The sequence below is a fragment of the Alligator mississippiensis genome, chromosome 3 (assembly GCF_030867095.1).
Source record: "Alligator mississippiensis isolate rAllMis1 chromosome 3, rAllMis1, whole genome shotgun sequence".
In the NCBI taxonomy this organism is placed as follows: Eukaryota; Metazoa; Chordata; order Crocodylia; family Alligatoridae; genus Alligator; species Alligator mississippiensis.
This window is the reverse complement of record NC_081826.1, coordinates 285,106,415-285,122,058: the sequence shown is the minus strand read 5'-3', so window position 1 is coordinate 285,122,058 and position 15,644 is coordinate 285,106,415. Positions and strand designations below refer to the sequence as shown.

Below are 15,644 nucleotides of genomic sequence, written 5' to 3'. Positions count from 1 at the left end.
CAGAATTGCTTTGTGAAATATAAACAGGTTTGGTTGTAGATTTATAATCCACTTTTCTGCTCTTTAATAGGTGACTTTTGATTTTTGTTTAGACCAGAACGGAATGCAAGGCTTTTAAAAGCTTAAACGTACACATTTATGCATTCATTACACAGTGTTAAATCTAATTTGTTCTTTTTACTGTCACAGGAAGCACATGTTTAAAGCAATCTGTTTCCTCATATGAATGCTTTCCTGTCTGTTTGAAAAAAATTGCAACACACTTTACCCCAAGTAACCAAGAGGTGATCATAAATATCCCTAAATAGCATTAAACAGATATGAAAGACATTAACACTTCCAGAATGCCAAAGTAGTATTTTTTTAAAAAAAATTCTAACAGATGCTCCTAGGTCAAAAAGTGAAATGTGTGTTTCCTGAAAAAAACACTCTCATCAGAATCATAAATGAACTGTGAGTAGAGAAATGAGGTGTTGCAGAGCAAACTAGAGGATCTTTTTGGTTAAGGACTCTAACACACTATTGCCAAAGTGTGGTTGCAATAAAAGAGCCAAAATTAAATGGAAGTCAGCTGAAAACCAATATTCTTTGTAATCCACAAGGTGGCAATGACAACAAATGAGGGCTGGCTAAATCCAATCTACCCAGGGGCCGTCAAACTTTCCCTGAGAAATATCATATTGCTGCAGACCAAAATACAAATCTAGGGCCACTCAGAGGAAGGGGTTAGCTCAGCCAAACTGGACTTGAACCAGACAATTTAACTTTGCATCGTCACTTTGTGGCTTGTATTTGGCAGGGAAAAGATGTTCTCATCTGGAAACATAGTCAGATCATGTGTAATATGCAAATCTGGTTTAAAACGCAAAAGTTATCTAAACCACTTTAGGTTTCTAGTTGACAGAAACACTTTCCTGTTTAAGAATTTAGTTGTAGGCTTATAATGAGATTTTAACGACAAAAACGAAGGTTAGAAACTGAGTAGATCTATGAGTACACCTAAAGTATCTGGATAAACAGTCCTGTTATTTGCCAGGAATTTAAGAAATACAAAAACCTTTAAACCATATCTACTTTAATAAAAGAAACATAAATGCAAATAGCCAGTGATGATGATAAAGCACCAGCCCTGAGTCTTTCTCCCCCCCAAGCTTCCTGCAAGGTGCTCCTTAAGTAACTCATTTGGTCCTTGCAGGGGAAAGGGGGGCACGTGGTACTCAACAGTGACCTCCTGTGGACAATTAAGACATAGGATTTACAGAGAACCTGTTTAGCCCTTTCAGAAAAGATGGGTACAGTTCAAGAGGGAAGAAGGTGATAGGGAAGGGTTGAAAGTGGAGAAATAGGAGTATTTAAATATCCATCTATCGATTGATCGATCGATCGATAGATATCTCTCTATATACATCTATATCTATCTAGATATAGGTATAGATATCCCTGTTTATCGTAGCATTCTGCGTGAGTGCTAAGGTATGCAAAAACAAAATCTAGAAACTCAAGTCATTACTTTTTTCTGTTGAAAAAAACCTAGACACTGAGATATTGTCCAAATATAGGGCCAATGCCTATTTACATTTGTAAGGCCTTTGGGGCAGGGGTTTTCTCTTTTTTTTTTGGTCTAGACGTGTACAGTGGCAAACACAATGAGGTCCTGGTACCTGGGTATGTGCCATACAACCAACAGTAATATCTCTTGCTCAAGTAAAGATGTTTAAGGCTCTTTTTCCCTCTGCTGTTGGTTAAATAACCTGTTCAGACTGCCAAACATTTTGAATTCCTTTGAAAAAAAATAGCCTTCACAAACACAAGTGTTCTGTAAGACTAATATATATTATTCCAAGGGAATTCCATGGATATTTAACTAAATATTAAAACATTAATGATAATTAGTGGTATTTACGGCATTTTTTAATTATAGTGACAAAAGCATTTTGCACATTCACTTTTTCAGTGAAAATACACAAAACCCCCTCCATTAGAGCAAAAATAACTGTTTGGTATAAAGAAACATAAACATAAAGACTTTTCTAACAAACTTAAGTAGATCAAATCGGTAAGTACTTAAATCCTGGCAGGATCCCTTAAACTTTCTGGCTTACTTTTTTGTTAATGTTGTTTCTTATGCGACCCACCCTTTGTGTCCATATGGTCCTAACATGGAAGAAAAAAAGATAAAACAAGAGAGACCAAATAACTCCCTATACACAGAAGCCCCAAAGTAGTATTTAAAACAAAAGGTTTGAAATAACTAATACACAAATGGATTTAAATGCCTAACTGATTTTTAAGAACACATAGTGAGCTGGGCTAGTCAGACATTTGAGAAGACGACAGTGCTTAGAATGAATAGAATGCAGGAGGAATATTTAAGGAAAAGTTACAAACTAGTCAGTGAATATAAAAATAAACTAAACCTACTAAAAATTAACTCCTAAGTTCACAGCTAAAATTAAGGGCTAAATTTTACACTTATGAAAGTCTCCTGCATGCCTCCGAAGGAACTGCAATTAAAAATGAGATAACTGCAGGCAGAATATGGTTCAAAGGATGGACCTTACAAATATGCTTTTATTTTCTTTTCTCATTTGTACATTTAATTAACAACATAAAAAAGAAAAGAACATTGAACTCCTGCAATGGCTAAGATTGCACGTACATTCCAGTGGCCTTAATGGACATTTGGCAAACCTGGGTCCAAATGACAATTTTGCTTATTTTTATTCTTGCTTCAAGAAGCAACTCCTCTAAATGTACATTTTCCATGAAGTGAAAGTGCAGTCTTTCATTCTACTTTGTTAGAAGTGGAGTTTTAGAGTCATTGTGGCAAGAAGAAATAAATATGCTTTATGAAACTTTAGAGGGGAAAAAATGTTAAATTTAGGGGTGGGGGGCAATACATTATGGTTAAAACGTCACATTTCACCCCAAGGAATATGTACAAACTCCCCACAGCTAAGCTCTAATAGGCATGGTTCTATACAACGAATACTAGAGCGGCCACAGAGAATAAACAGCATTTCAGAAAGTGCTGCCTTAAAAAAATGCTGGTTGCTTTTAGTATTTCAGTTTGTACTTCTACCAGATCCTTAAGACTTTCTCTGTATTTGTTGACCAGAACCCTATGTCCATGAAAAACACTGTCCTCTGCACTACCTACATTACTCTGAAGAGGGAGTATATGTTCAAGTAAAGCAAAAATCCCAAATAACCATACACCTATGATACCAGCTATGAATGGGTCATAATTATTCAATATTACTGTGCTGGACCTACAGACTTGTACCTTTTGAACTAAATTAATTTATATTGCATTCTCTTAGAAGTGAAATGCATAAGACCAAAGCATGAAAAATGCTTTCTCCTTTCAAATGATTTTTGGTGTTTAAAATATTTTGCACAATATATTACGAAAAACAACAACAACTTCACGGAGTGCCAATCTGTATAAAAGAAAAAGATACCAGCACACAGCTCTCTGTTTGGAATGCAATTCTGATTTCTCACAATTTCAGGTAGTTTCCTAGAGAACATTTTTTAGCCAACTAATTCATTAGTTTGCAATGGGTTGTGGCTTAGTTAATTACTTGAAAAAAAGTTTGGGGAATTATTGCAAATTAAGGAAGATACAGAAGAACAGATTTTTTGTTTGAAAAAATGAACTAAAGGTTAAATCCCACCCTTGGCTGAGCTGAATAGAAATAGGATGCAAAACAGCATTGCATGTGGTGCATGCACAGACGTCACAGAGCATGAAGTGGACACACACAGATTTCTGGACCCATAACACCACGGTATATAATGTGGTCACTGGGGTATATAATGTGGTCCAGTGGGAGTGGGATTTCAGAGCAAAGAGGACATGTCATTTGCTGCTATCAGCTGCACACAAGTTAGTACTTCTAACAATATCAACAGTACTACTAACTAGGGGAGGCCTAAACAGTGCTCAGAAGCAGCGTATTACATAGTCTACTGGTCAAACAGCTCTGGACTAAGCTATGTACCTCTGCCCTCACTTGATCATTCTTCGGTATTTCCTGAACGATTTAATAATTCTGAATGATATAAAATATTCTACCAAGCTCTTCACAGAAGTTCTTTCTTCTTTATCTGCTGCGGAAATACTCCTACACGATCCCGTATTCTCCTTCTATCCTTCTGAATACTGTTAGCTCGAGTTGATGTTCCTGGCATGCACTTCCTAACTCAGCCCAATCTTGCTATTCTTTTTTCCCCTCTTTCCGATTTAACCGAAGATCCTTTCCATCCCCAACAGATCCCACTACCTTTGCTGATATTCTACCAGACCCATAACAGATTCTTAGCTAGGTTGGCATTCATCGCTAGGCCAGCTGCCATTTTCACTTCAAGTACTTCAGGCTTTCCCTGGGTCAGTGACAACCCAGAACACACTGCACACTTCTAACCCCGGGGAAGCCCCTGAATGCATGACATTTGAAGATGGCATCCAGCCCAGAAGATACTGCCAGCAGTGATGATGTTGAGAACTCGTCATACTGTTACTTTTGTAAGGTAGATTTCATAGTGGGTAGACTACAGGCAGCAAGAGAGGCATTTGAACCAACAGGAAACAGACTTATCCAAATTAGTTTAAACCCCCCCATTTGGCAGAACTGGGTTGTTGAGGAGAAGGTTTAGGACATTTCAGTATTGTCCTGAAGAAAGGTGGGTGCTCTTCTGGTTAAAATTGGAATTATGGAGCATTGTGTTAACTTTTTGACACTTCCACAGACTTTATATGGGCCACTTCAGATGCCATTTCATTTCTTTATACCCTTTTCTTTATCAATTAAACAAAAACAATATTTACCTTCTCCCCAGCTTTTAGTTTGACCTTAATTCTTCAGGGCAAAAGCTTCCTCTTACAACAGGGGTTGTCAGCTGGGGGTACGCATACCCCTGGGGGTACTTGGAAAGCCCCCCGGGGGTACGCAGCAGCAGTGTGGAGAAGTGGGGGGCACGTCTGGTTTCACCACTGGCACTTCCAAGTTTGCCACCTCACTTCTGGTTTCACTGCGGGGAACACTGCCCCCCCCCCAACTTATCGATCTGCTTGTGGGGGAGCGCCCCCTTCCCTACCTTGTTGACCTCCCTGCTTCTGGACTGGTCGCCGGGGGTATACCAACCAAAAAAAGGTTGAAAACCCCTGTCTTACAACATTGCTTAGGAAAATAGCCAAAACTGATCTGGTTGCAACTTCTCCCCCTGATATTTATATGGTCCTTCCTATAATGGCAGCTAATAGAAATAATAGCTTAGTAAAAAATTGGCTTCTTAACCTATGTATCATGTTTTCCTGAGAAGTCATAAATCCCGCCTCCTTCCCCATGCTTAAGAAAAAACACACATAAAAATATGCTAGTCTTCATGTAGTTACAGTCATCTTCCTTACGATTTTTCTTATATGCATTCTAGTCTGACTTTCTTTGATGGACACAGACATATACTAAAATGCTTGTCCACTGCCTTGATATATCAAAGGGCTATTGCAGAAGCTGGCTAAGGATTCTGGGCCTTGTACACAGATATTTCAGAGATGGAGACAAAAGATTTTAAATTAAATGGCAACTGTCTAAACATGAAAGACATTTGAGCATCATACCACTACTAACCCTCATAGACTTGAGGAAATACCAACTGCCATTTATGCTCTATATGTGGGATATGCTTTCCTGATCTTCAGACAATTCATAGCAGTTTCCTTCTCCAATGATGCAGTCAGCTGGTGAATTCATGACATAGTTGCAGGTGTTCAGGAGCAGCTGTTTAGCAGAGTTCAGGCAAGCCTTTACTTCTCAATACAGTGTCCGCTGATTATTAGAATGTCAATTAATATAATCAGATGCATATCAGAATCAATCCCACAAAACCAAATGCTGACAGCATTGTACTGTATACATTGTCCACTTTTTATTTGCATCTCACTTTACAGAATCAGCTGCTTACCAAAATCAAAATCTCAAACCATAATCTGTACATCTAACATATTTTTTCTGCCCATTAGAAGCAATGAATAAAATTCAAGGAAGTACTGGAGCTGTACACAGTTTCTTGATGGGACACTACAGAGTCTTTTTAATTTTCTAACTTTATTTGGCTGCCACTTATTAGATTTGCTGGTGTGATTTTACAATCAGTGGAAACTGTGCAATTGAATGAAACTACAGTTGTGTTGTCTTTTGCCCAACTTTCCATATTTTCTTGTCTGGGTGGGAAGACTCCCAGTACTTGTTGTATGTGCACTGATGGTATTCAGGTTATGACAGCAAAACACAGCAGCCTTGCGACTAGGACTGCACTCTAAGCCATTTGGATTCATTGTCCAATTTGCCAAACAGCTGTCATGGCAAAGATGCTGCCAGTGGAACAGGAAAAGGTATTTGATTAGGCTGCTAAAACTGAGAACTTCGATAAAAGCAAGACTTATCACTGTTTTATATGAAACAGTGGTCAGTCAATATGAGGAACTACTGCTGGTCCTGTAATTTTCTGGCGCTCATGTTACAAAGTTTTTAAGTACCTGAGTTCAGACAAGTCTGCAGGACTTCCTTGAAAGTGGTTCAACATTTCTGAATTCTTGCTGATTAGAACCAACTTTTTCTAATTCCGCTGTGTGGGGACTGAGTATGGTACAGATCTTTAAACTGGTATTGCACAGACAGGCCATGAACAGGTGTCCAGGTGTTACTCCTACCCAGCCTTCCAACAGAACTAACGGGATGCTCCAGCTAGACGGGCAAGGGGGCACAGGGTGGTCCCAATGGGAAAAGGAGTGTCTTTGTATGGAACAGATTAAGAACTGGTAAATGATACTATGATTGCATTTGATAATGCTTTTTATAAGACTAACATCATTCTACACAGGAAACAAAAAATACTTGCAGCAGAAGAAGACATATTACTCAAGCTATCTAGTACAGGGGTTGACAACCTATGCTCCACAAGCTGGATCCAGCCCGCAGAGCCCTGGCTTCAGCAGCGTTCGGCAGTAGAGATGTCTCCCTGTGCCGCAACACTGTTGGGCATGTAGGCTCTGGTGGAGAGGTGCTTTGCCACGCCATGCCACAGAGGGGAGAGGCAGTGGTGGCAATGGCTGGGTCCTAATGCCCGTCTATCTTTGATCTGAGCTGGGTCATTTTGTGTCCCTGCCCTGTCAGAAAATGCCCTGACTGTGCAGATCTGCTCATACAACTCAGTAGAATAGCTCATACAACTTCAATACTTTATTTCAGGGAAAGGTAACAAGCTTTAAAGCATCCACTGTTAGAAAAGGCAACCTGATTTAATTCTCAGGAGTTAAAAAGTCTGTGAGCATGTGAGTATGCAGGGATAAAGTCCTGATTTCCCTTTTTTTCCAAACTTCTCCCTCTTCAATCCCAATCACCCCTGATCTTACCCTAGGACTGGAATTCAGGCACATTGCATTCTTGACTATCTAGTCTGACAGCTGTGTTTAACTTCTTACCCATTTATTTCAAAACCATACCAAACTAATGATGATGCCTTATGCATAAACAACATGAATCCTAATCATCAGAGGGTGATTTCTCAGTCCTTTTAAAGTTACCTTGATACTCTCAACTTTCTGTTTGTTTGTTTGTACCTGGAAGGTCTCCCAACAGATTTTATATCTGGGCAACCAAGAACATCATTGACCCTTGGCTCCTTGGTGCAAAGGCACTATCGTGGATAGTACCTAAGCTTAGAAAATGTCAATTCTAGCCTGACTTTTAACTCTTGCTTTCTTCTTATTCCTATATGCCCATTTTCATCCAGTGTGTATCCTATGCTTGGAATGGCATTGTCACTAGTGTCCAGTCACTTCCCTATTTAAAGGTGTTTCAAGAAGTGTCCTGACAAACCCATAGAGATAAAAGCAAAACTTTCATCTGGTATATCATAAGCTGTAGTCATTTTGTCTGTATCCAGTATAGACTGTAAACTCATAGAGGCAAAGAATATATCTTATCCAGTGCAGAGGATAGAGCAGGTGCTTAATATCATATATACTATAACAACACAAATCATCAGAACAAAAATATCCAGTTCAAACAGCTCTTTCTCAGGGAGGTGACTAACAAATGGCCTTTTTGATCTCAGACCTCAGTGGGATATCTTGGGTCTCAACACATGCAGAGCAGCTACAAAATGTGTTCAGTTGGCTGCTTGAGGGTGATGGGAGTCCTTGGTGATGGAAAGATAGCTTAGCCAGCCCTAAAGCTTTACTTTCTAGGTACCCAGAGGATCTAGGGTTAAGAAAAGAACCAGGATTCACTTTTGAATATTACCTAGTCTTACACCAAACGTTCAGCTCATCCACATATGAAAATGTGAGGACAGCATAGCTCACTGTATTTTGCACTCAGTTTCCCAGTCGTCAAGATAAGAAAATAAGCAATGTCAGGATTCACTTAATGGACACTTAATGTATTGTTATATATTATTATTACATATAGATATTAGGAAAAAGGACAGATATGATGAAACTACCATTGACCATAATGGTTAAAAGCTTTAGATTAAAAGATAAAGGAAACTTGGGGGAAAACCAAGGATAAGGAAATGCCAATACAAAAGAATCAAGAATAGTCTGGACTGTAACATGCTGGATAGCAACAATACTTCACTCTTACAGAGAGCATTTCCTTGAAGGATTACAATGTACTTTACAAAGGTGAGTATTGTACTAATTTTTGTGGTAATACCTACAGGTCCAAATAACAATTACAGTCTTCTTATGCTACACACTGCACAAGTATATAGGTTTTTCTATAGTAGAAGTGCTTTACGAGACTAGGAATACATTATACTGGCAAAGCACTCCTAGTGCAAACAGTAGCAAACCTGCTCTTTGTTCTGGTACAGTAAAAGCCATCCTGTATTATGGGGGGGGGGGAAACAAGATAAGCCTGTAAAACTGAGCTTTTATTGGTATAATTCCATCTACATTAGCAGCTTCTGCTGGCTCAACTATATTGGCCAGGGATTGTATTTCTTCACACTCCTGACTGATTTAGCTATGTCATTTGAAATCTGTAGTGTAAATCTGGTTTAAGAAAGAGAGATTCCTTCCCCAAAGATATTACACTATAAATAAATATGTACTGTTTTCTCACTTTATTGATGAGAAACTGAGACACAAAGCAGTGTCTTAACAGAGTAATCCAGAGTTTGGAGTGAAACCTAGGTCTCCCGACTCCCACAGTCCGATGCTTTGAAACTTACATCAAACTGATGATGTGGAAAACGCATTCAAATTATGAAACTTGAAATCAGTGCAAGCTCCTGAAACCATGAAGACAGGAGAAGAGGAGATATTCTTCACAAAGGGCACTATGAATATGTTGGATAGAGATAATTTGAACAGTCTATATGAAGTGGCATACTGATTACCCAGGGAGGTTGTTTAGTTAACATGACATATGGTAAATATAGAGGGTTTTGACATGAGGTACAATGGTTTGAGACCTATATCCCAGTTTAAGTCTAGTTTTTAGGCTTCCGAAGTTTTATTCTAGCCCAATTGTACGATAAATGGTTTTTTCAGCCCTCCGTGGTGGCTGCACTTCAGTGGGAAAATGGGCTCAGCTACAAAGTTTTTCTTAAGTGCTTTGAGATCCTAAGATGAAAAGTGTCATGCATTCATTCTGCCAGACTGAAGGCTCGCTATGAAGGCCAGACTTACATCCCCCCCACCCCCAGCCAGTGCAGTGTCTGAATAAAGACAAGGCAGATCATTTGCTGTTTGGAATGCATCTAGTCACAATAGGGTGGATTTTTAAGGATGATATTTCAGCTTTAACTCTAAACTTCCTGATTCTACTTTCAACTTGGACCCTTACTATTATTTTCATAGTTTAATTTCCTTTGCTGTCAAAATAAACCATCTTTGTTTGGTGAAAGCCAGAAAGTTAATACAGCATGTATTACAGTTAATCGTAAACCTTTTCTATAAAACCCTTAATATATTAACCTACTATAGCTGTGCTCAGAACAATCTTTATAATGCATGGTATAAATAATATTAAAAATGAAGCATTTTAAGATAAAGATGGCCATATTTTCACCCTGTCAGTTAAGAACAGTATAATCTATTTAGCCAATTTATAAATGCATATTATTTATCTAGCATAATAGTCCTGGTGGTCTAATGTGACAAGATGTATCACCTAAATATATTCTGACTCTTTTATAACATTGAAGAGAAAAATAGTGGCTCATTCAGAATCTATTGAGTTTTTAATGACATTTTACAACATATATCAATGTAGAGAACAAAGCTAAAGTTATATTTTTATATATCCATTTATGCAATAACAGTGCTATACCTTTCTAAGAATACACACACACACACACACACACACACACACACATATATATTAACATCACCGTACATGCTGTACATGTAAATTTTCCTATGTTCTGAGATGCTAACAGTTTGTATTTAAAAAAAATCCAAATGTTTTAATTAACAGGGAACCTGGCTAAAGGCAATTTCAAATACTGAAAGAGGGTAGTCCACATTAAGAATGATTTGGATGAGAAAAACCAAAATATTATTTTAAATGATTAATTTTAGGGATCATAAGAGTAGTTAAGTACTTCAATTCTGCATATTAATAGATTTCTTAAAAAATAATTAAAAGAAGCAAAGTGCTTGAGACCCTTCAGCAAACAACATAACAATTGTTTCTGGCTCTTGAGGTAGAATTTGCCCACAGCAGAGTTTTTTAGACCCTGAATGTAGCTGTTCCTAATAAAAACATCAGCCAACCTTCTTGGGACAGCAAGAGTAGACAGCAGGTGCCATCATACTCAGACTTCCTCCTTACAGAAAGGATACAGGCACATCAATATAACTGTCCTGAAGTGGGCAACTGTGTATGGGGAAATATTTTTGAAATCATAACAAATTGTGGAAAACTGTTGTCTGAGTGTAATAAAGCAGAGAAAAAAATGGGCATTATACCACGCAGATTTACCTATGTATTACAAAGAAACCAGTATAATTCTGGGTACTAGAAAGAGCTAACAGTTCATTTTTAGAAACCTGAAAATAAGGCACTGCATCTTTAAGTATTTTCTGCCTTACAGCAAGTATGTGGCTTTTACAGCACAAAGCTTTTCTGCCTTTCCAGAACATTCAAAGGTACATTCGACTGTGTTTAATATTATCCACATTATGTACTGGCTTGCTTCAAAATGTAAACAGCTGTGAGGAATATATCATTTGAAGTTGTCATAAAGGCTATTAAAAGCTAAAGTTTCATCTAAATTAAATCCACCGCTAACTTGAAGCATAGAAGTACTCATAAAAACCTTTTGGCAGGGGGGATATTAGTTATTTCTTTAAAGCCAGAAAGTTAAGTAAACTCAAAATGCATGTATAGTATCTACCTTTTAATTTTAAAAAATGCCTAGTATTATGCTATTAACCTTAATTTCACAATTGTTGCATTCCGACATATATAAAATAATAACATTCATATCTGGGATATTGTGTAGTATCATCCGGAGCCCAATGTTTGGTGTATTGAAATGATGATATTCATGCATGTCTCTAGTGCTGAGGTTACAGTTTCATTATTCCTAAATCAGTGAGGGTCCCTTTGTCATAGCCACAAGATGAAATGAAGCCTATTTAAAGTATATCAGTTTAATCTCCAATTTCAGTAAATGATTTAGTGATTTACAGTAAAAACAAAAGAAAAAAAAACTATCTTAAATTAATATGCCAATTTATTCACATATTTTGCAAGACCGATTAACACTTAACTCTTCCTAACACCCGTATTTGTAGATTAAGTAAATATGGTTGTCAGGTCAATTTTTTCGTGTATGGTTTACTATTTGTTTATAGTCATTGATTTGAAAATTCATCTGATACATTGCTAGCCCAGAAGTAACACAGATAATATGTGCCATGTATCAAAGTAAGAGGAAAGTCTGAGTAAAATACCTTTTTCAGCTGTGCTAATACTTACAAGATATACTTACTGTAATATCCTTTCATTTCTTTTTAAGGCTGTCATAAATTGATAATACCCTACTCTTAGATAATTATTCTTAAAAGATATAATGTATGTTCTTTCAATTTTTCAGAAAAAGAATTTGTTACATATTAGAGAATGAAAAATATAAATACAAAAAATATCTGGCTCACAAAACAAAGGATTTCAGACACCTGAACAGAAATATCAGCTTCTGATTGCATGAGATATAGATTCGAAGGTAAACATTGAAAAAGATGCATCTGTTTGCCTGGGATAGTGCCCACATTTCTTTTCACAAAGAATTAATCAAGGATATTTTTTGCAAGAATATATCATATGGGGGGGGGTGGGAACCGTTGGCAATTATCAGCTATATCTTTATTAAATAACCCATAATGCTTTTGGTAACAGCTGGATTCCGTTGGTTGACACCTGGTATTACACATGCAGACAGCAAATGATGCAGTTACCTTTACAGCCCTAATTCAGATACTTCACTAGAAAATAAAGATATGCTCCCTGAATTCTGGGCTGAGACCCATGTAAATTTCTCATAAATCCTCTCCACAAATCTCTTTTAACATGCAAATCCATAAATCATCATCACACTGACAAAGAAGTTAACCAACACGTGAAACTAATGCTCATTCTATCCAGAGCCACGTACAGGTAAAACTCTCTGAACTTTAGGCATCTTTCCAGACCGTTCTTTAGAATCTGCCCTGCTGAAATCAACATGACCAACCCACGTTTGTCTTCCTTGTGCAATTAATCACTTCAAAGATTGGACACCTGACAGGATTTTTAGACCCTTCTTACCTTGTCTAAGGTCTTTACTGATAAATGCTCTTTGCGCTGAGAATCAGCTTCACTTCTGCCCCCCCCAAATCAAATAAAAAATCAACGCACACAAAAGCGATGTTGTCGAGCAGTACTTACTGAAGATGGTAAACCTGGAGGAACTTTTCTAACTTTCTTTGTTTGTACTTCTGGAAAGAAAAGATAAAATACTATCAGTGTACGAGACAGACTTTTCACATAATTTTGCCAAACAACAAGCTCTCGGCTCATTCTTCTCAGTGCTTTAGTAATGGACACCATTACTCTTTATTCAAGTCAGTCAGCCTAATATAAAGTTGCTGGAAAACAGCAAATGTTTGGTTTATGGGGTGTTAGATTATTTGTTCCTTCTTTAGATGGTTTTGTCTGAAATAAAAGATTTTTTTCTTTCTTTTGTTTTGTTTTGTTTTAAAAAGGATTCCTGCACAGGCAACAAAGGGAGTAAACACAAGGAATCAGCTAATAATGTTTAAAAAGTCCCGTGACACTGCTAGCTGGAAGTATGAGAGAATCCTGTAAATTACTCTTTTTACTTTAAATTCTTCTTAAATAGAGTGAAAATATAATTATTTTTCCAAATTGGGGGAAAAACTATACAAAGCAAAGTAACTCACCCATAGAGGTACTGTGAAGAGGCCTCCTTCGGGGGTTATTGCTAGAATATTGGTAGTACTGAGAGCCAGGTTTGGTTGGTGAGAGAGCTCCTGGGTTACCAATATCCATGTCACCTCCAAGGAGACTTTGCTGAAAAAAATATTAAAAATGTATATCGTAAATTAACTTTTCCCATCATTTGTTATTTCTTATTCCTTAAAATAAATACAATAAAGAAACCTGCAGGAAGCAAACATTTTATAGGAGACAATACAACACGTTTGCAGTTGAGTGTCTGTTCCCTTGCTTAAAACAATTTTAGAGTAGGTCATTTAACAATCAAATCATTTATATTTAAAGTATACATAATTCCTTTTTATTCCAATTCAATAACTGGTCAACGCAAACTTTTGGAGGTACATTAAGGAAATATATTTGAATGCTGTTCACTTTCTTCACAGCAAAAAAAATGAGCCGGTGTCTCTATTTTTAGTAATGCAAAACTAAAAAAAATAACTTTATTCTGTTGCTAATCTTACGGTTCAATGTGTATTAAAATATCTTCATTGTCTATCCCAACATTGGAAATTTTGTCATGCCCGTGAATCAAATATATCAATTTGATGCAATATAAAAATATACACACCAGGTACACAGTATGTGATTAAGACGTGAAAATACAATTATACATTGCTAAAAAAAATGGTTAATTTGCCAGGTTATTGAAAAAGACACAAAAACAAAAACAATTAAATCTATTGTATAGTAGCAGCAGCAGCCGCCGCAGAGGACTTTCAGTATATCCAGTTTATGTCTGTATTATTAACTAACGAGATGCACACTAGCAAATTCAAAATGTACTTAGTCACAAAAGGACGATGGTTTCTACGAAACAGTAGGAAACAGTATCTGACCATAATAAAAGAGAAATTATAAATCTTTAACAGACTATGACAGAAGAACAGTTTTCTCATAGTAATGTTCTATTTGCTATAAACTACATTGAAACTTACCCATAATATATAAATCCCCTGATTATACTCTGCATTGAACACATTGTTCTTTTAATTATTCTGATATGCAATAAAACAGGTGTAGATACTACCATTTATATTAAGAACAAATTTACCATTTAATAAAGAAATTTTAAAATTAAGTACCAAAAATCTAACTTTATCGTTACTTGTAATCAACTTTTACTGACTGAACTAATTACTGTACTTGATAAAGTACAGAATGTGTTTTCCCTAATCTAAATTCTAATCACCATGTCACTCACAACAGACTTAGTAATGCTTCACTAACACACTATTCACATGCAAAATACTCTAAATAGGCCAATTATGACTCTGCCCCTGTTCCCTGGTTAACCCGCTGAGAACTGAAAAATTTCACAAGGCAGTCACCAACTAAAACAAAGGCTCCTTGTTTTAAATTAAGACAGTCTTTTTGATTCCTAAATAGCTCAACAAAGTGGCATGTCTTCTACTGAAAGCAGTTGGTCAAATATGACCCATGAGCTGGAAAATCAGAAATTAAAACATCCTTATTTCTTTACGATACTACTAAAAACATTTAAGGATAACTTTTGATTCTATAAAACTATATTCCTTTTCTATTCCAGATGAGCAACACTTATTTCCTAATGGGTGATCAAATGTATTCCTTGATTGACTCTAGTTTAAATCTTTTACTTGATGTAAAGTTTAGCATTTGGATTCATAGAAATTCCAAAAGATGTAAATATAGATAAAAACATGGACGTGTTAGTCACTGCTTCTTTCTAATATCTTTACTTCTAGCAAATATTTAATATACACCTGCAGTGGTTGTGTTCTCTTCAATAAACACCTGCATTTGCAAAAATAGTCGCAGGTATTTTGCACAATGGCAAAGGAACGCATGGAAAAATCTTTGAAAAAAGTTATTAACTCATTCTGAATATACCAGCACATCAAACAATTTTACCGAACATCTACAGGAGTCATACTGGCATGAAAAACTGCTAGCCACAAAAATCTTATTCAGTCATATATTTTTATCACGCATACGTTTTAACATAAAGGCAGACCTGCTAAATCTGTGCCAGGATTATCCATGTGTCTTGTGGTCTGAAAGATTAACTCACAGCCACCAGCCTCAGAACTTTGTACATCCATCCTACTTGATTTAATTAGTACTTTGTTTTAAGAA

The 15,644-nt window shown here is 36.7% G+C and overlaps 1 protein-coding gene across 16 annotated transcripts in view; it reads right to left on the bottom strand.

Annotated features, from left to right (window-relative positions):
* The window catches only part of TCF4 (transcription factor 4), a 351,863-nt gene that overhangs the window by 128,456 nt on the left and 207,763 nt on the right, over window positions 1–15,644 (bottom strand). For all 16 annotated transcript variants that reach the window (XM_014593968.3, XM_014593970.3, XM_019495923.2 and 13 more), the window contains 2 exons: window positions 13,472–13,601; window positions 12,957–13,006 (listed from right to left, as the gene is read on the bottom strand). In XM_014593968.3, the coding sequence (XP_014449454.1) occupies window positions 12,957–13,006; window positions 13,472–13,601 (180 nt within the window). The remainder of the gene's footprint in view (window positions 1–12,956; window positions 13,007–13,471; window positions 13,602–15,644) is intronic.